General features: G+C 37.2%; 1 protein-coding gene across 3 annotated transcripts in view; it reads left to right on the forward strand.

The window, feature by feature from the left end:
* The window catches only part of SLC8A1 (solute carrier family 8 member A1), a 284,778-nt gene that overhangs the window by 56,755 nt on the left and 202,816 nt on the right, over window positions 1-25,207 (forward strand). For all 3 annotated transcript variants that reach the window (XM_088148621.1, XM_088148639.1, XM_088148632.1), the window contains exon 2: window positions 4,578-6,408. In XM_088148621.1, the coding sequence (XP_088004747.1) occupies window positions 4,616-6,408 (1,793 nt within the window). In that variant the 5' untranslated portion in view covers window positions 4,578-4,615. The remainder of the gene's footprint in view (window positions 1-4,577; window positions 6,409-25,207) is intronic.

Raw genomic sequence — 25,207 nt, forward strand, 5'->3', positions numbered from 1 at the left:
CAACTTTACCTTTGTATATTTCTCTTGTTGTGCTGCCTCATGAGCCTATGTTAACTAAGTGCTGTAGGTTAGAATGACCTCTTTGTAAGCAGAAAGCAAATGCTCTGCTCATCTGTGACTTCAGGTCTCTCAGCAGCCTGCTTTTTATAAGCCAGATTTTCTACTACAATTTGTGTAACTAATGGAGTGCCAAAGATAGCATCTATTAACACCTCCTGCTTCACCCCTTCTATAGTTCTCTTATGTGACTCTCTGCATTGTCCCCTGAGCCTAAGTTAACATTGTTCTTCAGATGGGAAGAGCCTTTTTGTCAGCAAAAATCAGCTTCTCTGGTCATCTGTGTATTTCGAGCCTGTCAGGAAAGCTCCTTTCCCAAGCCACCTTTAATGCCACAATTTGCATAAATAATAGATGGCATCTATTAATGCCTCCTGCTCACACCAAGAGAAGGAAGTAAGCAACTTCTTTTTGGTCAGCAAATTTTCCTAATGCTACCTGCAATATGAACAAGAGGAGCTATCAAACACATTAAAAATAAGCACAGAAATAGGTAGATACTTGCTTTCACAGAATTGACAGGAAGGTAAAACCAACTGCTTTATTACTTAAGAGACAAGTGTTGTTTATACAGTGGTGCTTAAAAGTTTGTGAAACCTTTTGAATTTTCAATATTTCTGAATAAATATGATCTAAAACGTGATCTCTTCTCCACCCAAGTCCTAAAACTAGATAAAGAGAATTCAGTTAAACAAATGAGTCAAAAATGTTATACTTGTTCATTTATTTATTGAGGAAGATGATCCAAAGCTACATATGTGTGGCAAAAGTATGTGAATCTTTGCTTTCAGTAACTGGTGTGCCCCCTTGGGAGCAAAAACTGCAACTAACATTTTCAGTAGTTGTTGGACAGTCCTGCACATTGTTTGGAGGAATTTTAGCCCATTCCTCCTTACAGAACATCTTGAACTCTGGTATGTTGGTGGGCTTCCTCACATGAACTGCCCGCTTTAAGTCCTTCTACCACATTTCTCTAGGATTAAGGTCAGGACCTTGACTTGGCCATTCCAAAACATTAACTTTCTTTTGCTTTAACCATTCTTTGGTCGTATGTACTGGTATGTGGGAATGATCTTGGGAGACAAGAGGAAGAACTGCAGCCTAGAAAACTGTCATGCAAAAGGTATCTCAGCCCACAGAAGGAAAAGGAGTGTGGGAAATGTTTCAGAAGGGACCATCCCTTGTTTTCTGAAAAGTAAATGTAAAGGAGGGGAGAAGTGCTTTCAGACTTGTAAGAATCTGTTATTGTAACCTTACAATAAAGGTAGTGTTAATACTCATGGTTTGTGCTTCTTGTCTGCACTACCTCGAAGGGCTGACATCGTACAACTTGTATGTTTTGGGTCATTGTCTTGCCGCATGACTGACTTTCTCTGGAGCTTCAGTTCATGGACAGATACCCTGACATTTTCCTGTAGAATTTGCTGGTACAGTTCAGAATTCATAGTTCCATCAATCACGGCAAGCCATCCTAGTCCAGAGGCAGCAAAGCAGGCCCAATCCATGATACTGCCACCACTACGTTTCACAGATGGCATAAGGTTCTAATGCTGGAATGCAGCATTTGCCTTTCACCAAACATAACACTTTTTATTCAAGCTAAAAAGTTCTGTTTGGTCTCATTGGTTCCACAGAACATTTTCCCGATAGCTTTCTGGCTTATCCATGTTCTTTCTCAAACTGTAGATGGGCAGCAATGTTCTTTTTGGAGAGTAGTGGCTTTCTCCTTGCATCCCTACCATGGACACCATTGTTGTTCAGTGTTCTTTTGATGATGGTCTCATGAACACTGTCATTCACCAGTGCAAGAGAGATCTCTAGTTCCTTATATATTACCCTGGGGTTCTTTGAAACCTCCCAGAGTATTATATGCCTTGCTTTTGGTGTGATCTTGGTTGTTCAGACATTCTAGGGAGGATAACAATGGTGCTGAATTTGTACACGATCTGCCTGACTGGTGGAGTCCAAACTCTTTGGAAATACTTTTGTAAACCTTTCCAGCCCAGTGAGCATCAACAACTGTTTTTCGGAGTTCCTCAGAAATTTCCTTTGTTCAAACCATGACACACTTCCACACACCTGCATTATGAAGATCAGACTTAGATAGTGAATGCCTAGAATTCTGTTCTTTAAATATGGCAGGACCACCCATATTCACACCTGATTATCATCCCATTGAGTGAAACACCTGACTCTAATTTCCCCTTCAAATGAATTGATAATCCTAGAAGTTTACATACTTTTGTTGCACACAAATATGTAACTTTCAATTATTTTCCTCAATAAATAAATGAACAAGTATAATGTTTTTGACTCATTTGTTTAATTGGGTTCTCTTTATCTAATTTCAGGACTTGTGTGGAGAAGAGATCACGTTTTAGGTCATATTTATGCAGAAATATTGAAAATTCAAAAGGTTTCACAAACTTTTAAGCAGCGCTGTATTTTCCATGGTTTTTACTAGATGATCATTAATTTTTATTTTTGTTGCTAAGAAACTGTGTGCAGCTCAGTGGAGAGTAACTTAAAATGGTATATTAAGACTAAGGTAGCCTCCAGAGTGCTTGGTTTGTGAGTCCCAGAGTTCCTATCCAGAATGAGCAAGATCTTTGAGCAATTGCTTGCTGATCAGCAACGGGCACACTTCAATGAAACTGAAGTAGTAGATCCTGTGTACTTGGGTTTCAGGCCTAATCTGTAGTAGAAACTGCCTTGGTTGCCCTGTTAGATGACCTATTCTGGGAGAGGGACAGGAGGAGTACAACCTATTTCAGTGTCTTAGACATCTCTTCAATAGCATTGACCATAGTATCTTTTGGGACAGAAGAACCATTTGGGACAGAACTGTTCTAGTTCTGCTTTTGCTTGAATGGCCAGTTTTAGAAGATGGTGCTGAAGGATTACTGCTTTGCACTGTGACTATGATTGGGACTGTGATTATGCTTAGGACTGTATTTTTAACATCTACATGAAACCTGTGTAGGAGGTTATCAGGGATGGGGTGGAGTGTCACTAAGTATGCAGGTGACAGCCAGCTTTAGTTTTCCTTTTCATCTAATATAGATGAGACAATAGATGTTCTGAATCAGTGCCTGGGCAGGATAATGAGGGCTTATCAACTGAGATTCAATCCAAAGAAGATGGAAATAATCCTTTTTGTGAGTGGCTTGCCCGCCCAAGTAAGTGATGTTTATCCTGTTCCAGAAGTAGTTGTGCACCACTTAAAGGAACGGATGTTGCCTCAGTAGCTCAGAGTGCCCTTTATCAGCTTAAGCCAATATACCAACTGTGCCCCTAACTAGGCTAATACAGTTTTATAATAGTTGTTCTGATATAAAGGACTACCATGCTAGAGCAGGGACTAGAGGTATTTGTGATAGGAAAATGTGGCAATTTCTCCAGTCTTGTTTTCCTTTTTTTTAAATCAGGCCCAGTGAGTCCTTCAGGGGCCTAGATTTGCTCAACAATGCTGAGAATTGATGCAGTCCCTATTGTTCTCCGAGAAGCTTACCTGAAGGTTTCAGTGAGGTCTTTCTGACATAAGAACTCTTAAAAATATGTTTTTAATCTTTGCCTTGAGATGTGTCTTTACATTTTCATGGAATTTTATTTTTATCTAGGATTTTGTACTTTCTATTTTTATCTTTTGTATTTCTTTGCTACTTATCCTGAGAAAGCTCAAGGCAGGATATAAATATCCTAAATAAATAAGTCAGTTAATTTCCCTTCATGTCTGAATTGTATAAAGGCATATCATACCTACAAAGGGGCTGTGGCACTGTGCTGCTGGCTTGAACCCCAAGTATGCCTAGCTGTTTGATCCTGTCTTCAATGTCACCATGGATGTTTATGCATGTGTAGGTTTTACATAAGATTAACAGTTTTCAAAAATTTTTAATTAACTTTTTCCCCAAATATTCCTAAGCAAACATTAGTGGTCATGATATAAAAGAAGAATGCTTGTTATGGATCAGTTAGTAGATAAAAGACATAATGCACACAATAGAAATAAATAGTTCTGGGAATGATTGTAGAAGGGGGTTTTGCACTCATGCTCTGCTTTGGGGATTTCCATACATAACTGGACACTGTAGAAAACAGTTAAAGCTTTGTCTCATCTAGCTGGACTGTTCTATATGATATGTGTTACTGACTGTTGCATTGTATTTTATTTATTTGTTTATTTATTTATTTATAAAATAGAGAAAATGCAATTTCAGCAAAGACATACTTATGCCTTCAACACATGTCTGAATTGTATAAAGGCATATCTGTGGTTAACACCATTCTTTCAATGATTTTAATTTGAATACAAGTTGAATAGAAAACTATTATTTGAGAGCAAATAATTGAGAGCACTTAACCAATTGAAAATGGCTTTGTGGACCTCAGTTGTATAAATTCAGCTTATTTATAGAAGGTAAAAGATTCTGTAAATCAGTGAGCCTTACAGAAAAATAAAAGCTGTAACTTTTTTCAGTTGAATGTTGATAATGTTTTTACACTTTTGTATTCTGCAGGTTAGAAAAGATTTGGAAATTGGTCTGACAGAACAATCATGATGGGATTAAAGAATCCAACTGCCTTGCCTGGTGGTCTTCTTCTTTTAAGTGTTGTTGTACTTTTGCTATGCCATGTGGACAAAGTACACACAGAACATCAACCTGAAGAAACCAATCATTCTGAAGAGTGTACTGGTTCCTATATCTGTAAGAAAGGTGTGATATTGCCAATCTGGGAACCTCAAGACCCTTCCTTTGGTGATAAAATAGCAAGAGCTACTGTATACTTTGTGGCCATGGTCTATATGTTTCTAGGAGTGTCTATTATAGCGGACCGCTTCATGTCATCCATAGAAGTTATTACATCCCAAGAGAGAGAGATAACGATCAAGAAACCCAACGGTGAGACCAGCAAGACAACAGTAAGAGTTTGGAATGAGACTGTTTCCAACTTAACATTGATGGCTTTGGGCTCTTCTGCACCTGAGATCCTCCTATCTGTCATTGAAGTGTGTGGCCATGGCTTCAAGGCAGGGGACCTTGGGCCAAGCACTATTGTAGGAAGTGCTGCCTTTAATATGTTTGTCATTATAGCCATTTGTGTTTATGTTGTCCCTGATGGGGAAATCAGGAAGATTAAGCATCTTCGTGTGTTTTTTGTCACTGCAGCTTGGAGCATTTTTGCCTATACTTGGCTTTATCTAATTTTGTCAGTTCTGTCACCTGGGATAGTAGAAGTCTGGGAAGGTTTACTCACTTTCTTCTTTTTTCCTATCTGTGTGGTGTTTGCATGGGTTGCTGATCGAAGGCTTTTATTCTACAAGTATGTCTACAAGAAGTACAGAGCTGGCAAGCAGAGGGGCATGATAATTGAACATGAGGGTGAAGGGCCACCATCCAAAGCTGACATTGAAATGGATGGAAAGATAGTTAATTCCCATGTTGAAAGTTTCTTGGATGGCACTCTGGTTTTAGAGGTGGATGAGAAGGATCAAGATGATGAGGAAGCAAGGAGAGAAATGGCTAGAATCCTTAAGGAATTGAAACAGAAGCATCCAGACAAAGAGATTGAACAGCTGATAGAACTAGCTAACTACCAGGTTCTGAGTCAGCAACAAAAGAGTCGCGCCTTCTATCGTATTCAGGCTACTCGGCTAATGACTGGAGCTGGCAACATATTGAAGCGACATGCAGCTGACCAAGCACGAAAAGCAGTCAGCATGCATGAAGTCAACTGTGAAGTGGCAGACAATGACCCTGTCAGTAAGGTCTATTTTGAGCAGAGCACCTACCAGTGCCTTGAGAACTGTGGCACAGTAGCTCTAACAATTGCCCGTCGAGGTGGAGATTTAACCAAAACAGTCTTGGTTGACTTTAGAACGGAAGATGGTACAGCCAATGCAGGGTCTGATTATGAGTTCACTGAAGGGACAGTGGTATTTAAGCCAGGTGAGACACAAAAAGAAATAAGAGTTGGCATAATTGATGATGATATATTTGAGGAAGATGAGAATTTCCTTGTTCACCTCAGTAATGTGAAAGTGTCAGAACAATCTGAAGAAGGTATTCTAGAGGGCAACCATGTTGCAGCTGTGGCTTGCCTGGGATCACCTGCTACAGCTACAGTTACAATCTTTGACGATGACCACGCTGGCATATTTACTTTTGAGGAACCAGTCACTCATGTAAGTGAGAGTGTGGGGACTATGGAAGTGAAAGTGCTACGGACATCGGGAGCTCGAGGAAATGTTATTGTGCCATACAAAACAATTGAAGGCACAGCCAGAGGAGGCGGAGAGGACTTCGAGGACACTTGTGGAGAGCTTGAATTTCAGAATGATGAGATTGTGTAAGTATTACCTAAACTTTTGTAGCTTATCAGTAGTGTGAATTTGTTTGCTCACGTATCTGGTAAAGTTCAAAGCCTTTTATAATTAATGCTGAATCAAAAGCTGAAGACTCTAATGAGTGACATTACCTTAAAATGTAGCTCAAAAATGCTATGTTTGACTGTGTCCTGAAGATTTCATGTGTCATGAAGTGGTATGTATGTGAAAGAGTGCTATCAAAAGGAGTGCATTCCAGAAGTGTAAATATGAACAAAAGCACATGTTGCATTGAAACTACACATCATCCTTTCACCCTTTCAGATATTCCAGTCATTATTAATTGAGATTAATATAAAGTAGTGCAGAAACTGGTGATATCCTTTTGTAAGCACAGATACATCTTGGACTCATCTTGTAATCGGGAAGGCCTGTATTTAGAACTAGTTTAGGATGGGTCTGCTATTTACTTTACAAAAAAACAGCCTATGACTGATAAATGCAATTAGGTTACAAGTTCAGAGAGGATTGTCATTAGCCTTTGTGACATCATGAAATATTTATGGTCTGCACTTTGGAGTGAATGTTACCACGTGGGGGAAAGTCCAATTAGGCAAGGCAGCCAGGTTTGACAGTTTACAGATGAGAAAGCAGTTAGAAAGGAAGCATTGCTGATAAGCATTTCCTGGCTGCTAAGACTAATTTTTCCCCTCTTGCTATATATATATAGCAAGAGGGGAACATACATACATACATACATACATACATACATACATATGGAATCCATACACACGAACATACACATACATCTTTTTATTATTATTATTATTATTATTATTTTGCTTCTACTTTTGCCTGTGTTCTCATAATGAAGAAAAATATGCTAATGTGTAGTCATTTAGATATTGGCTCAGGCTATGAAGGCCGCAGTTCAAGCCTCCATTTGACTATGAAGCTGACTGGGTAACTTTGGGCCAGCCCAAACTAACTTACAGTATGACTGATAACAGATAATGTTGTTAGAATAAAGAAGGCCAAAACCCTATAGCCATTTCTTTATTATGAGCAGTAGGGAAGAATATATATCTCATCCCAAGGCTCATTTAATTTCAACAAAATAGCCAGACCATTTAAATGGATTCTACTTGCTTGAAGTCTAACATGTGTGGCTCATAATCTTAACACATAGTCTTAACACATAATATGAAACATATGCGCTGTGCTGACTTCAAGAAAGTTCTGTATAATCCTGTGCAACAAGTGAGCCATATTAAGCTGTGAGTGCATGGGACCTGAGTGTACATATAAAGGCCACACAGCAAACAAACTGAGCCTCTGATTTTCTTCCTGAATGCGTAATAGGTCAGTGAAATCAAGATGAATAAGGACAGTTGCAGTAGGAAATTATGCAATATTTTAAAACATTACCTTTCCTGTATTCTTAAACTTGAATTGTGTGGAAAGAAATAAAAAGAAAAACAATGCTTTGTATTCAAGAAAATACAAAAGAAAAACAATACCAGGATATAAAACTATTAAATTATAAACAAATTAAGATACATGATTCTGCTGATGTATTAAGTAGAGTGCATATCAAATGCAATCCGAGTATTATCACTGCGGAGTATTAGAAAGGCAGAACATCTTTGTGAGCACCAAACTTTGATCTCAGGACTTGTCAGCTGACTCAGTGAATCTGTGCTTCATTTTGTATTAAAGATGCATGATCTTTTATCAGATGTAAGTTTAAAAAACCTCCAGTCCTTTTGAAAAGAAAAAGAAACAAAGGAAATAATGAAACTAATAGTAATACCTTCCATAATTTTATGGAAGATTTGCTGCTGGCTATAAAAGAATGCAGATTACATCCATTATAGCTATCACTGTGCTTGTAGCAGGGAAAGTAGGAAAGAAAATGACATCCAACAGAGTGAGGCATTGTAAGAGATCTTTGCTAGCCAACAAACTTTATTTTTCAGAATAAACAAAAATTGTCAGTCTGTAATCTTTCACTGGGCCATTCCCTTTGCTATGATTTCACACTGTCATGGATAATTTTAGCACTATAAAGAACAGCTCTCTGCAATTTTCTAGTTGGGAATTCTGGGAACTTAAGTCTGAATACACATTGTGAACACCAGATTGGAAAGACTGAAATAGAATGTGATCACTACAACGTAGTTTCTAGAGATCTAATTGCAACTTTTCCCAATTCAAAATATATACCTACATGTGGATATAAGAAATAGAGGTTTCTGATGATGCTGTAGCTGTGATACTCTTTTATTGATTGCCGTAAGATTTTACTTGTGATAAGAAACCAATTCTAAATGATAAGCATCTGTGCAACAAGATCTCTCTCAGACAGGTCAGTGAATAGAACTCTTTTAAAAAGGGAGGCGAATAAAAAGGACAGCATTCTAACATTACAGCTTGTGCTGAGTAAGCTATAAGTCAAGAACTCTTGGTTAAAAATCGATAGAATGTATGGGGCCCAGCTCTGATGAATATTATTTCCCTTAGTCGCTAACATTCATTTCACTGGGGCCCAATTACATAAAGCAAAGTTGCCTCATCCTGTCTATGGATCCTTCCCATCCATCACAATATATTTTGTGTTCATTTCTTCCTCACAGTGTATCATACAGCATCAGAGTAAATTTAAAGTTATTGCTTATGGTGGAGAAAAATCTGTAAGAGGGAACTTCTGAATTTATTTTCAGTCCAATTTTGACTTAACACTTTCTTCTCCCTTCACTGTCTCCAAGTCAGTGGTGAGGTTTGTTGGTCTACAACAATGACACACAGCGCTTCAGTCTCCAAACTGTATTACGGATTTGCAAAACCAGGTCAAGCACCCATGGATGTGTTCAGTAACGTTCTACGGGCAAGACCCCAATACACAGGAAACAGAGTGTATTTATTATCAAACAACAAGGAACTACAAATGTGTAAAAACATGATGGGATGCAAAGAAGTCCAACGACAAAAATACACACCTTGCTGTACCTGTCAAATGCAAAACCACAACCTTCAGCTAGCTCTGTTTGACCAATTTCTTCTTGAAGCACAACCACTAATACAGAGTTGAAACTATGCTGTGTGCTTGCTAATTAATGGCTGTTATACTTAAAACTCTCGCTATGCTCAGGAACCCTATCCTAAAACATGAATGAATATTAATATTCCAATTGCTTAAAACCTTCCACAGGTGCACCACACATTTTGAGTGGAACAGGCTTCTAATATCTGTTGTCTTGCCAACTCCAACTTCCTTTAAATGGCTGAGTTCTACCCATAATAGGGAGGGTACCGTAGGGGCTGCTGTGGATGGGAAAAGCTACTGTAATGCATTCTTCCTGATGTGTGTTTTGCAGGTTTTGTTTCTCTCCAAATCTGTATTATGCTTATTTTGTATCATACACCTCTTCTGTGGGTATACGTGTGTGTATCCAACTTCAAAATAGTGGGAAACTATTCATCAGTGTTCAGTAATCATGGTAGCCTGTTGCCTTCTTTCATTTTTAAAAATTCCACCTGAATGTGAGAAGTTTCTTGGCGATGTAGTAGGTTCCAGTAAATCACCTCTGTGCTGAGGATGCTTCTCTGAAATTGTTCGTCAAGAATTTGACATGAGGAAGGATAATAGGTTTGAATCTTAAATGTTAATACTGCTCCAAAAGTATGAAGGAAATCTAATTTCTTGAACGACCACTAATGAAAGGTGAGAAACAGATTTCACCAATTTCCCCTCCTATCTTAATGAAGATTCTCAGTCCTCCAGGTGGAATCATCTGGAGGTTGAGTCATGGCAACTGGACTTCTTTTCTTTTGGTTAGATACATTTCGCTGCTTGTCCGAGACAAACATCAAACCAAAGGAAAGGAAGTCCAGTTGCCATGATTCAACCTCCAGATGATTCCCCTTCTGTCCACTCTTGGCTTCCGTAAGCTGGAGAGTCTTTCAAAACAGCATGGGACGTGGCGTCAAAGAATATTTGACAACAATTCTGTCCTTCTCTTTTAAGTAGAAACCTTCTTTGTATTTTCAGTCCCTCTGTGGTTTGATGGAGCCCTTCTGCTTATAGGAAAGCTACCCTGGATCCAAAGCACTACCTCCGTATCACTTCTGAGTGATGGTGGTAACAATAATGATACACAGATATTTGTGTACCACTTTTAAAGAATGCTCTAAAGGCATAATGTGTGTTGGTTTGTATTGCAGGCCACTATTACTGCTTCAAAATTGTAGCTATAATGGTCCTTAACTGTTTTTAAGAGTAAGCTGTTGACGAAAACTACTGATTACATTTCCATTTATATGGTAGAAATAGTGATCAACCAAGCAACTAGATTATGGTGTTATCAGATGGGATAAGATTCCTTTAGACTTCCTCTGATACCATATAATTTAGTTTATGCATATAGCCATAGCACTTTCTCTTACTTCCGTGACAGTGTGTCACCTCAGACTTTTATTTCCCTGGTTTTAAAAAAGGATTAATTTCAGTTTTCTGAAGTAATTTTTAACTGATATTTCTCAAAATTCCTTTATCTGGCCTTTTCTATGTCCCAGTCCTCAACCGTCATTTTCATTGTGGGCACTGTTTCATTACTGCTAGCTTAACTCATGTCTGAAAGCATGGAGAAGCTTCCAGGAGATACTCGGGGGAGAATTATTTCTCAGAATTTTGCCATTTCTCCTGCCAGGCTCCACAATTGCATTGTGTATATGTGTGTAAGATCCAGAATTTAGGTACAGTTCTTGATATAACACAGACAAGTATACAGTGTGTCATGCTTAACAGCTTCTTATGTTATCATAGTGTCAGCTTCATAACTTCATTCAGAACAATGAAAAATAACATTTCTCATTTGGATATATTAAATTATTATTACAATGTTCAGTGAAAAGATTTCAATTATTCAACCTGTCTTTTCTCTTTTGTCCTTATATGGCTGAGAACTGTACTTGGTTTTTCCGCGGCCTGTCAGGCATGGTAACAGAAATGGGCTAGAAAAATAAGTGGGTGAGGCCAAGGAGAAAACTAAATTTGATTAGGTTTAGATTTAAATTATGTTGGGTTAAATTAATTTGATACAGGGAATAAGATTACCACCCTCTGTATCAGAATTTTTATTTTCTAGTGTATTAAAAATTGTAGCAGCTTTGGAGGGGCTCTGGGCCCACCTCTGGGGCTGTTGGGGGATGCCTGCAGAATCTTCAGTTGGGGATCTCTCTCTTGGTTAACTTGACCATTGCAACCAAGTCCCTATTCTGTCAAGCCAAGCTTTCTGAGAATGTAGATTTGAATTAAAGCGATTCCTCAGCATAGTTTAAGAGAAAGAATATTGAGTCAGGTGGCCACTTATATATTGCCAAAACAAGAAAAGAAAAAGAAAGAAAATGCATTGCTGGAGAACAAAAGTATATATATTTGCAATAGAAAAAAAATATGCTAGTTCCTATAGTGCAGATTTCAAAAGACTTACAAAGAGTTAATGATGTCATATATTTTTACTCCTTAGCAGGGAAGATCTGTGCTATGTCAGTTTGTGGCTTGTGTCCATCCATTTTCTACCTTCCATTAAAAAAAGAGTTCACTCTCTCTTCAACCCCCCGCCCCCCCGGTACTAGAACTAGCAAGTGTTTCTAACTTTACTCTTTTTTTCTTTGTGGAGAGATTTGGCGGGGAGGGGAGGGGAATATGAACAGTTGAAGAACTGGAGCAAATTTTCTTTTGACTGAGTAAAGAATTCCTGAAATCCTTCACATGTTTATATTTTGAATAGTATAATTGCGTGCATTCATTCTAATTCCAAATTAGTAATATGTAAATCAAATTCCTAGCTATTAATTCAAGCTATAGTGATTCATCCAACTACTATACCGAATGACTAACTTTATTTTTTGACAGGTTAGGGGAATATATCCATACAAACCTAAGGCCTCGTAGATCTAGCTCAGCCTTTTGGCTTAATATATGTTTTTTGTCTTTGCCCTTTTTTTGACCACATTATATAGCTAAATAATGGGCACTGTTTTTTGGATTATGAAGATAAAAAAAATAGGGACCCTTTGCTGCTGCATTTTCCCACAACACCCGTAATTTGTACACCTCTCCCCCCAAAACCTGTGCCAAACATGGCTTTAATCAAATACTGTAGGAGACTATGGCATGCAGGGACAGGAGGAGTTGAGATGGCATCAGCACCTATACAGTCAAAGCCTAACCCTAACCCTAACCCTAACCCTAACCCGTTCCTTTGATTGTGTGGTTGTGGCTGCCATTTCAACTTCTTTGCCCCCCCTCCATGGACACCCCTAATGGGATGGCTTGCTTTATTTAATAATACTGTTTTATTGGTAGCATTTATCATAGGGTTTGTCTGTGTTACAATTAACTAAGAAAAAGGTCTGTTTTTTTTTCTTTTTTTTTCTTAAATTCTATGTTTTTCCAAATGCTTCTTCTCCCCCCCGCCCATCCCTGATGTTCATTCCCTAATGATTCAGAAACAGCTGTGCAGTGTAACCCTGTGCAAGATTATCCAAAACATCAAAGAACTAAGTCCTAATGTGTTCAGGAAGACTTACTTTTAGGGAGGTACGTATAGACATTTAGTCTTAACATTTCAACATATTCTTGACTAATGGTTTTCCACTATAGCAGTTCACTTTAATGTAATAGTTGAAATTAAGGTAGTGCTTCTAAAATGCTAAGCGGATATTTTATTTCATTGTCATTTGTTTCTCACTTTTTAAATCAGAGGGCAGAATTTTAATTTTAAAATATTTATATGGTGGCTTTACTCCAGGCAATTCAAGTTGGGTAACAACCGAAATCATATATTTTACAGTTAAAAACATCCTTGCAGGCATTAAACAAAAAGCAGCAGATGATAAAGACTACAACTGCAGCCAATTATTTAGAATATTCAAATGTGAGACACCAGTTAGATAACATGTTAAAAATTGCACATTAAAAGGGAAGGTCTTCACTGGTTTCCAGAAGATCACCTGCTTTTCACATTTGTGAAAATGTAAATAGATTTATATATCATTAAAATATTACTTTATTTTTGAGACATTGAAGACAATACAAGAAAACTCTCTGTCACTCTCTTTTTGACTCTCTCTCTCTCTCTGGATGTGTGTATATATATACACACAAAAATATATATACCATCCAGATTGCTTCAATTAGGAATGATCTTCATGAATAGTTTTCTTTTTTTCCTTTTTATCAGGTTAACTCATTAAACCTAAAATACCTTAGAAATAGTTTTCAGACTTGCTAATTGAAATTTGCCCTCATCCATTACTCATTTCATTATTCTTCTGACTAAAGCCATTAAATCTTCCAAATCTAATACATACCATTAAAAAAAAAACAGTAGTGCAAGGTGTATTGCAAAGCACTTTTCAAGATTTCTACTTTCCTTGCACAATTTTTGTTTGTAAGCATTTTAAAAGAAAGATTAGTTTTATATCACAAGGAAGGGAAAGTGCCACCCACAGCTAAAATAAGATGGCTCCAGATAAACTTACTTGTGACTTCTACTTAGAGGATCCCAGGCTGTCCTCCAATGAATTAAGATACAAATTTTTAAAATACTGCTTTTGACAGCTGCAACTCTACTTTATTCAATCTGGAACTGATAAGAGAATCATTACAGAAAACCTGGAGGACTGTGAATCAAATGGAATTTATCTCCATTTTTAGTTTTATATACAGGAAGTGATTCTGTAGGAAGGGTTAAATTGAAACTATATGTGGAGCTCTGATGGAAGCTGCAGGGCTTGGCTGTAAGAAATTAATTTTGTGGATGAACCAAAATCCAGAGGCAGAGGGGCGGATGGTAGCCTAAACTCCTGCCATGCACCTAAAACTGAAGTACCAAATGTGTGCTCTCTCTCTTATTTTACTGCTCCTCTAAACTCCTTCTGTTTCAACTGGCAGTTTATCACCAAATGCATAACACTGCTATAGGGGCTAATCATATACATACCTTCTGCATAGTTGGAACCCTGCTCCAGGTGCTGATTAGGTGGCAATGGCCACCTGATGGCCACCTGACCATATTAATCACACTTGCGTTCTCAACAATGTTGACATAGCATGTAGAAGTGACTTATTCTGTATCATTGGTTTAGTATCTGAAACGAGTTATTGTTTCTCTTTAGCATTATATCTGCCAAGTAAGTAGGAACGTTGGCATAGTCCTGAGATGGTATTGATCGCACTTGTGATTGACCAAGTGATGCTGCCAAAGTTCTTTCTCAGTTTCCAGAGGCTGTTAGGGTCTGGATGGGAAGGAATAAGCTCAGGCTCAGCTCTAGTAACACTGAGTGACTGTGGGTTTTAGGGTCTCCCAGTACCAAGGATCCTCCATCTTTAATTCCGGCATTCCCCCAGGCAGACCTGATGTGCAATTTGAGAGTTGTTCTGGACTCTCAGCTCCTGCTTGAGGAGCAGGTGACAGACAGGGTCAGTTGAGGTTGAGGTCCATCTATTCCTTGGATCAGGAGGTTCTGCTCATGGTCACTCATTCATTAGTCTCCTCCCATTTGGATTACTGCAATGCATTCTACGTGGAGCTGTCTTTGATGACGACTTGGAAGCTGCAACACGTCCAGAATGTGGTAGCACAAGTAGTTATGATTGTGCCATGATACACCACTACTCCACAAGCTGCACTGGCTTCCGGCAGGCTTCCAGGTACAATTCAAGGTGCTGGTTGTCATCTAGAAAGCCCTTCAAAACACAGGACTGGATTATTTGTGAGACTGTCTGTCACTTTTTAATTCTGTAGACCCCACCAGATCCAACAGAGTTGGTATGCTCCAGGTCTCTTTTATCAATAAATGCCAACTGATGAAAAGCATGCCTTCTCTGTTGTGGCCCCTGCCCTGAGGAACAGCTTATCCCCCCAAATTTGTACACCCCTGACCCTTTTGAAAGGCACTGAAGACCTAGCTTTTCTCACAGGCAGTGGGCTAAAGCACTGAATCAGTCCAACTCTGAGAAATATTTTTAAGGGCTTTTATGTACTTAAGAGATTGTGCTTGGTTCCTAGCTTTTTTGTTTTTAAGGTTTTTATCTGGTTTAAAATTTGTTGTAAGCCCTCCCAAAGTCATTTTGAATTGGATAGCTACATACATTGAAGAATACATAGATAGATACAGGTAGTCCTCACTTAATGATCACAGTTAGGCCTGGCAACTCTGTTGCTAAGTGACATGGTTGTTAAGCAAGACATCACATGACTGCAGCTTGCGATTTTACTGCCAGCTTCTCCACTGACTCTGCATGTCAGAAACCAGCTGTGAAGCATACAAATACAGAGCACATAACCACTGGATGCTGTGATGGTCATAAACACCTACCAGTTGCAAGGCACCTGGCTGTTGATCGCATGACTGTGGTGACGCTGCGATGGTCGCAAATGTGAGGACTGATCATAAAGTTACTTTTTCAGTGCCATCATAACTTCAAATGGTTGCTAAACAGGGCAGTGATTAAGTGGGGTCTACCTGTACATGAAGCTGTTGCATAGCAGCAGACATGTATGCCATGTTGTTTCAGGATGTACAGAAGTAGTGGGCTAATTGGAAAACAGCTGTAACCTCTTGTTGCTGTGATCACTGTAATAAAGGAAGATGTTAATGAAGTGTGTTAATAGCAAAGATGTGCAAGTGATGAAAGCAAAACAGAATAAAAAGGGGGAGAAAGAAGTTCGTTATTCCAGCCTACAATGGGAGGATGACAAGAGGATATCCAGGTAGCTGACTGAATAGGACCAGTTTAATATGCCTAAACATACTTAACCTGCTGAGTATAAGAGCCACTGTCTTCAGTGGGGCTTACTACAGAGTAAGTAAAAATGTTTGCTGAGCCAGATTTCTGCAGCCTTTCTCTGTATGAGTATGTATGTATTTCTATAAATATGTCCATAAGAGGGTAGCTTAATTTTAATCAATAGTGAAGTGCAAGTGGATGGTAGATGGATAGAAGATTGACAGACATTCACATTCATTTTGCTCTCATTCATTCTTGGCCATATTTCTTCTTGTTTTATCACACGCATTTTAAATACTCCATCCTGACTGCATTCAACTTACTTTTATGTTTCTCCCGGCATACATAACTCTCCCTTTGTATAATAAAGTAGGCAGAAGCATGCTCTTATACAGCACCATTTTTACTTCTTTCAAAAGCTTTCATTCCTAGCAGCAAACCACATTCTATGTTTTCCTTTCAGGGAAATATAGTAAGTTAAGGGGAGGGAAACTGACAGATGTTATGCAATGTAGCAACTTTGGCAGTCTCATTCAGGCCTAGGTTTCATCATTTATGATGCTCTGTGGGATACATACATACATACATACCCTAAGGATAGCTTCTTAAATCCACTGTAGAACTACATTCTCTGTTCATAGCACTACAGATCTGAAGAACTGTGGCAGGCACAACTTTTCTTGTCCAGAGTGTTCATCTTATAGGGTAGGGTTAGGCAGCTGTTGAAGCCCTGTGGGACAAGACTCTAACTCCCAAATTTCTGAAGGATTGAGGAAGCCACTTGGTAATGTGACAACATTGCAAAAAAGATCATTACTGAATATTTTTTGGCCTGTTTCTTGCTTTTTTTTTAAGTTTTTTTTTTTTTTTAGGGTGGAAGTAAGTATGGGAGGCTTCCAAGAGGATATGACTATGCTTCCCATACCCAACCTTAGCATCCCACCTTCAAATAAAATTTGAAATTGACCCCCATAGCAGCAATTTTTCCTAATTTTTAAAAATATTTTATATGGATTTAAGATAGGACTGGGATTGGAAGACTCTAGGAGACAACTGCTTCCATGTTGAGCCTTAATTCCATCATGCCCTGCCCAAATTACTCCAAATTGCCATTTTTTACAGGCTGATCGTAGACTGTTTTTTGAGAAGTTGGGAGCGTTAACCTTGGAAACATTCTGGCTCCCATTCCCATTCTTAATTTTGAACAAAAGCAACAAAAATGTGATATCAAAACTTGGCCATTTTGTTCAGCCATGCAATCTTGGACCCTGGGAGTAGTCTGCTAGCTACAGATTGCCTGTCCCTCTTATAGAAGAAGAAAGTTGTCCAACAAAGAAGTATGATGAAGATCTGAAAGACATAATATTTGTGTAAAGGAGATGCATGTTTTCAAGAAAGGAAGACTCATTATAAAGGGGAGAGCATGAACAAATTCCAAGACCTGTATATTTTTATGCATTTGATTATACTGGCTTACTTTACAATGCCCCATTCTCCTGATTCTGAGGGATCCTTCTTAAAAATATGCAGAACAAAATTTCCAGAGGTTCTTTCCTTAAAAAAATATATATATAAAACAAGGAATTTCCAAGTGTAACCTTATCAATTTTCATTTGGCCTATTATCTAAGATTTCCCAAATCTTATTCTTGTGTATTTGTGTATTCAAGATAAATGAAACTATACTGTATTACCACAGCGGAAAAAATATTATAATCATCATGTTACACAAACCTTGTAAAATATATATTCTACTTTAAAATAGCCTGTATCTGTTGCCATAGAAGTATAAAAGAATCAGAATTTCTATACTTTGTGTTTTCTCAAAATAACCCTTCCCCCCTTATCCTACCAGACTATTGCCTCATACAGTCTGGTTTCACATTTCCATTAGGGTTTGACCTGACATTTGCCCTTGAGAAACCAATGTTTTCTTATGTGTAAATGACGTTGGCAGTTTCATACTTGATTAAGAAAGCTTGAATGGTGGTTGTCTAACAATTGGGAGAACCAAGTAAAAGCCATGTATTAACTTCATTGTGGCTATGTACACATCTGTGATGATCCTTTATGGGATATAAAGGCCAGAGATGTAAACATAATGTAGAACACTACAAGATAAAGAATCTGAATGAGAAAAAAAAATGAGCAATTCAAAATTTCATAATCTTACTCTGTTTTAGCTAAACTATTAGTTTACTACCTCTCTGGCATTTGTACTGAAGTGCCAAAACTTCCTTAGGAAACATATCTCCAGCCAACTTAGATGCACAATATTTATTGATTAAGAGTGCATTTCTCACTTTTTACTAAAAAAAAAAAGTCTACTGCAGACAACAAAGGCTAAAATAGTATTAAAAGTTTACAAAGGTAGATCAGCAGCACTTCAAATAGCATTCATATAATCAAAACAATAGTATATTACTGCATCCAGACATGTGAAAATATGTACAGTCTATCAAGACACAAGCAAAAGTTTAGTTGAACAGATGGCAATATCTAACAAACCTTGGATGCTTGGCTACTTTCTGAAAAGCTAAGCAAGATCTGAAATTATTATTATTATGTTGGGAGCAAATCCCAGAATTGTAGACTAGCTTGGGAGATTGGAAAAACATCTGAGGAAAATAATGGCCAACTACTTCCATACTTCTGTGAAGAAAATAATGTGCATGTGTCCATGTAGTCACCAAGAATGTAGTCATCAAGATCAACTCAAGGTAAATTTTACCTTTTACTTTTAGATAGTGTAAGTGGCTTCTGCTTAAATTCCCTTTTACATTTTACTAATATAATTATTTAATAATTAGTGTCTCATGTTTCATAAACAAGGACAAATAACTTATGATAACTTAATCATCTTTCCCTAGTCAAATATTCTTGAGATATATAGTATATGTCTGTGTATATATGTGTATATGTGTATATGTGTATATGTGTGTGTGTGTGTGTGTGTGTATATATATATATATATATATATATATATGTAAAATTGTACTCCAAAAATCTGAGATCAACTGTGCATTGCTTCCTATCTAAATTTTTACTACCTTCTGTCATTTTTTCTAGTGTTCTATTTAAGAAACATACAATAAATGAGCAACTTTGATACCCTCCATTTTTGGTACTTCTGGTTTCACTGACAGTGTACCATTATATTCCAGACAAAATCATGTAGGATGCTTTTGTTTATGTTCATTGTCATTATCTGTACATTATCTTTCCTGCATTCCTTGTGGCCGACATTCCACTTGGAAGACCTATAGTACTCACTCCACTGCCTATCATGGCTTTGGTAAAAAGAGGCTTCCACTAACACTTTTTAGGAAGACTGAGATGGTATAGGGTAGATTACCGTATTGTACCCATGATTTCAACTTGGAATGTAAATGGTGAAAAACAAGAATTAACAAATTAACAAAGAAAGAAAAATAGATATGTAGAGTGTCTGTGAATTCAAGAGAAAGGAGAAGGACATAATAGACCTGAATGAAAATAGTCTAATCTTGTGGAGTAGAGTTGATGAATACATGTAATTAAGTTAAGGTGTAAGTTAAAATGTATCTCAAAAAATATGAATGTTGTCATCTAGGTTGTGTATGCATATGAAAGTAGAATCCATAAATTGGAGATAGCAGGATGGAAGAAGAAGAGATGAGTTTGGGGAAAATTGTGCAACATTCTAAATGAATGTGATCCAGGGGAAAAATTGTTCTGTTAGGTAACGTAACTGGATGACTGGGAATGAATTTAAAAGTGACTTCATATGTCTAAATGATAATAAAATTGTATATATTTCACCTAAATGTCAGGTTTCTTCACTGCTTCGAATTTTCCAGAAATTTAAGTGTTTAGTCAGTAGTGCTTACTTCTATCTTTCCTTCTTCCTGAACTCTTATTGTTGAAGAGAGAAATTAATATAGAAGAAAACAGTAACAAACTGCAATCAATGGAGTTCTCTTAATGCTGAAATCTGCTTTTTGATAGGAAAAGATTAGCGTAAGAGTACAACACATGCTTGGAAAGGATGAATAGGAATGATTTGGAGTGCTTCAAAGGACATTACAAGGAACAGCTGAAATGTTACAGTGTTAGGGAATGTTTATTGGCAATGAAGTCTCTCAGAGAGAAATAACTTCCCTAGGGAAGCAGTGGAAACTCTGTTGTTGAAGGCATTAAAAAAAATTAGAAAGGCATGAAGAATTTGTAAAAGGCGGGCTATCATGAACTGTTGATTAGTGTGTATCTTTGTGAGGAAGACAGGAGGGCAACATGATCCGGATCTAGATCCAGGAATTCTTTCTTCATTCTGCATGAGAACTGTTGTGAGTTTATGTGCCGTGATCTCATTTTACTCTCAGGTGACAGCTATGAACACTGTCTTACTGTGTATACAGCTATTATTAGATAATTCTGTCCAGTGATTTTAATTTGTTCTTCCAGTCTCCTTACGGAATCAGCAGCAAGTTCTTAACCCAGAAAATGAAGTTAAGAAAATGTCTTGATAACAATGAACTTCAGGTTGTTTCCTCAAAGTTCAGAGCAAGTAATAAGGTTGTTATGTGGAAACAAACACAGGACTCCCATTGGCACTTACATATATATACTGGAAACCTCCTTTTTATTCTTTTGAGTCCAATAGAATGTTGGAAAGAAATTATGCAAATAGAGTCAGAATTCTTTCTGTCATCAGGATCATTTTCAGAAAGCAGAGCAAGACCAAATTTGGTCTTGGGGGAGGAGGCAACAAAAGAAAGATCAAGCATAAAATGGGCTATATTTGGCCAGAGCTGTGGAGAAAAAAGTCAAGAAAAATTTCCCCAGGGCATACCTATGGGAGAAGCAGTTGGGTAACTGCTCCGAATGGCGGCAAATGTTCTGTTCTAAGCCCCCTTTCCTCCCGATCATTTGACCTCTTTGTCTTCCATCAGTAGGATAGCTCTTCAAAAAAACAGCAGATTACAACCAAATAATATGGCAGGAGAAGCTGCTATAAGAAAGATCAAGAACAAAAATGGGCTGGATCTGTTGGGGGCTCTGGAGAAAAAAAAAATCCAAAACAAAATCCCCATTGCACCCTTTTGGGAGAGGCAGTTAGACAGTTGTGTTTTGAAAATTGATGACTATTCCATACTAAGCCTTTTTGCTTCCCAGTGCACATACACAAACAAAAACACACAGATGCAACATGAGGGGAGAGGAGAAACACATAAGCACAGATAGATGCAATGCATTGCTTTGTTAGAAGAAAATATTAAACAGCTGTTGAAACAACTGGAAAGAATTCTAGAATTCTGTCCTTCATGCTTTCCCTGTCTTACAGCCTATGTTAGGTAACATGCATAGCCCATTCAGGTCCTGCAATCCTCCCTTTCATTAATTTCTTGACTCTTTTTTTAGTCTTGAAGGCAAACTACTTTTCTCCTTTATCTATAATTAGATAACTATCCTATTTTCTTTTTAATGATATATGGGACAGGAGCAACAACTATCCCTGCCAGTTCAGCCCTTTATAAAATGTACAATATAAGAAGGAAGAAAGGAATCCTTTAGGGAATGTATAATTTAGGAACATCTTACAGATGACATCAGCTAGTTTTCCAGTTGGTTGTTGGACTCATGTATTTTTATTCCAATTATATAAGAGGGATGCAGTATAAATCTATGCAAACGAAATAGGTCAAAGGGTGCACTCACCTTGCTCTCCACTATAGGGCAGAATTTGGAATGCTCTTCAGCAGTCAGAGATCCTGAAAAAATAATCCTAGGCCAGATGTTTCAACTTTTGCTATTATTTGCTGCCCTCCACAATTGACCAGGACATTACTGTACTGTGTGGGGGGAAAAATATCTGTCTTTCTGGACCCATCCTATTCACTTTCTGGATGTGCATATTTCAGCAGGTATCATTTGGATGGGCCCTTGGAATTCATTAATTCATTTCAATGCTTCAACACCTTAGTTTTGCATAATAGGTCCCTGTGTCTTTTCTGTTAACTTACATTTGGTACAAAGCAAATGGGCGAGCTAGCACAGCCCCTTCTTCAGCAATAATTAGATATGGTCCAATTTTCCCTCCAGGAAGTCATGATCCCTATGGCGAAAACAGGTCTGCAGAAAGACTTAGGACAGCTAATTAAAGGGGGTGGGGGGAGCCTGGAGCTAGAAACATGACAAAGAGGTTTTAGTCTACATAAGGCAAACTGTATTTAATTATATACAATTAAAACATTATATTTCAAACCCCTGAGGAACTGCAAGCTTCAGGAGACCACTTACTGTGATTGAAAAGGTGCTAATGAACTCTGGAGATTCGAAAGACATCAAAACTACATAGAGAACTTATTACAGTTGAACAGGAAGACAAATCTAATTACTTCAGTAAGTGGAAGGAGGGGAAAAAAAAAAAACTTCAGATAAGGAAATTCCCTAAGTTTTTATTAGAGCAGTTTGAAATATCATGTAGGTAGGAGGAAAAAAGTCTTTGAAAATGCTTAAAAAAAAGAAAAACTTTTCCAGAAGGTATGTTGCAACATCTGTTGCTAAATGTGAAAAAAGTGTGGAAAGCAACACTAGGTAATAATTATACTTATGTTTATAATAACATAATTTAGCTTGCAGACACAAACATTCACCAGTCGATGGTTACACATGAAAATAATACTGTTTTCTTAAACTTAATTGAGAATGTCATTTAAACTCCTTGAAAATGAGGTTGACATTTTAGCTTTCATTTCATGTGACTGATATTGAAGAAGACAATATTTTTGCAATCGAAAGAACTTGATCTTTCGTAGCAAAGGTAAATGTAACAAAGCTAATATTCCCATTCCTTTTATCACTAACTCCCACCTTACCTCCACCCCCCAGATTGTTCTTTCTTCTTTTTTGTTTTGTAAAGCTGAAGTGTTAATTGCTTCATGGGAGAAGAACATCAAACATAATTTGGTTTGATACTGTTTTAGAGACAAGTTAGCTTAAAAGGACTGAACGTGTATTGCTGTGAGCCAGTATATATACAAAAATAAGCTTCATAGCATCCTAATATCCCAAATATTCTAAATTTCTAGCGGTAGTTCAGGATTTTTGGCATCAAAATAAAAGTTAGAAGACAGACAGACAGACAGACAGACAGACAGACAGACAGACAGACAGACATATAAAATAGCCAGCATGAGCCCTATTTGTATATGGGAGGATATCAGAGAATAAATATGGCAACATCATGGATACGTTTCATCTTTAGGAGAAGTGAAATACATGACATTTTTAATGTGGATCATTTTTTTAAAAAATGCAATAACTAATCACCATCTAGTTATTATCTTTTCCAGAGAAGAAGGCCAGTAGGACCATTATTGTTGCTCATGTAATTGCCAATAATCCACTCAGCTGCATTTGCAGGACCTTTCCCTGGATTAGGGAATATTCTGTTTTATCCTGTTTACTTCCTTTATTCATTTCCTGCCTGTTATTTTATCTTTTTTTGTCATGTTTATGGGACCATAAGTGCTTACCCTCCATTGCTGAATGTTATATTTAAACTGCCTTGGCGGTTAGATTTATTTTGATTTTTATTATTTTTCAGCTTTATTATTTTTATTATTTTTCAGCTTGGGAAGCTGAAAAACCACCCCATAACTGCCATATTGTTGGAAAGAAAATTGCATGGATATATCCATGAAGTCACCAGGAGCTGAGCTCAACTGGGAAATATTATTATTGTTGTTTTGTTAGATCTGTAGAAGCTCTATACATGACTTAAAGTCTCTTAATTTAGTTTAAAGCACTATTATGAGCTGCCCAGTTCTTTGGGAAATGGTGGAAGAGAATTTGAAATACATCTTTAATGGTTATACATACTGAAAAGTCTTGTTTTTGGATTGTGACTGCAGTTTTGCCCAACTCCGATTGGGCAAATCCTATTATAGAGTTCCCATCTAGAAATTCGGGTATTATAATCCCAACATATCTAGAAATTAAAAGAATTTTTTGAAAATAATTTAAATAAAGGTACTGATTTGAGAATGGTTTGGGATGCAAGTAAAGTCTTTATTAGAGGTTACTTAATACAACATAATTCTGAACATAAGAGGAAGAAGCAAGAGAAAACACAAAGTATTTTGGATGAGATAAAAAGAAAGAAAAAGAATTAAAGAATATCCTGGGAAATTTTGTATTTCTCTACAAATTAAGATTTTACAGCAATAGCTATCCATGCTAATGATAAGAGAAATGGAAATAAAATTCAATTATATGAAACAAAGAAATTTTGAATTTGCTAATAAACCGGGGAAATGGTTGGCTTATAAATTACGAAGAAAAAGAAAAAAGAAAATGATATTGAATCTACGAGAGGGAGATATGTATTAATGGATAATGTGGCTATACAAAACCCATTTTATCAATATTATTCTAATTTGAATAGAGGATATGATATTTCAGTGGAGAAAATAGATGAATATCTCAGAAAATAAAATCTATTGAGGATTACAGAAGAACAAAGACAAATTATGAATGGACCTATTACAATAAGAGAAGTTTCAGAAGCTATTAAAAAGAGTAAATTAGGAAAGGTGCCTGGACCAGATGGGTTATTGAGTTTGTGTTATAAATGTTTTGGGGATGAACTTTTCCAACCTCTACAAAGCATGATGCACTCTATTTTACAGGTAGAAAAGATGTCAGAGACTTGGAAAGACACTAATATAACATTAATGCTTAAAGAGGGACAATATTTAACTTTAGCAAGAAACTACAGGCCAATTTTAGCTGAAAGACAAAATAAATCTGCAAGAATTTGTTCATGATGATCAATGTGGTTTTTACCTAAAAGACAGCTAAAGGACAATGTTAGAATTGTGCTGGATATTTTGGAATATTTGGAACACATAATGAAAAATAAGCTGCATTGATCCTTTTAGGTGCAGACAAGGCTTTTGACAATTTGAACTGGACTTTCTTGTTTAAAGTTCTGGAAGATATGAATTTTGGAGAGAATTTTACAAAATGGGTGAAATCAAT

Source organism: Python bivittatus, unplaced genomic scaffold (assembly GCF_059951505.1).
Source record: "Python bivittatus isolate LINGU-HERP-01145 unplaced genomic scaffold, Pbiv_v1 ctg000020_np1212, whole genome shotgun sequence".
Classification (NCBI taxonomy): domain Eukaryota; kingdom Metazoa; phylum Chordata; class Lepidosauria; order Squamata; family Pythonidae; genus Python; species Python bivittatus.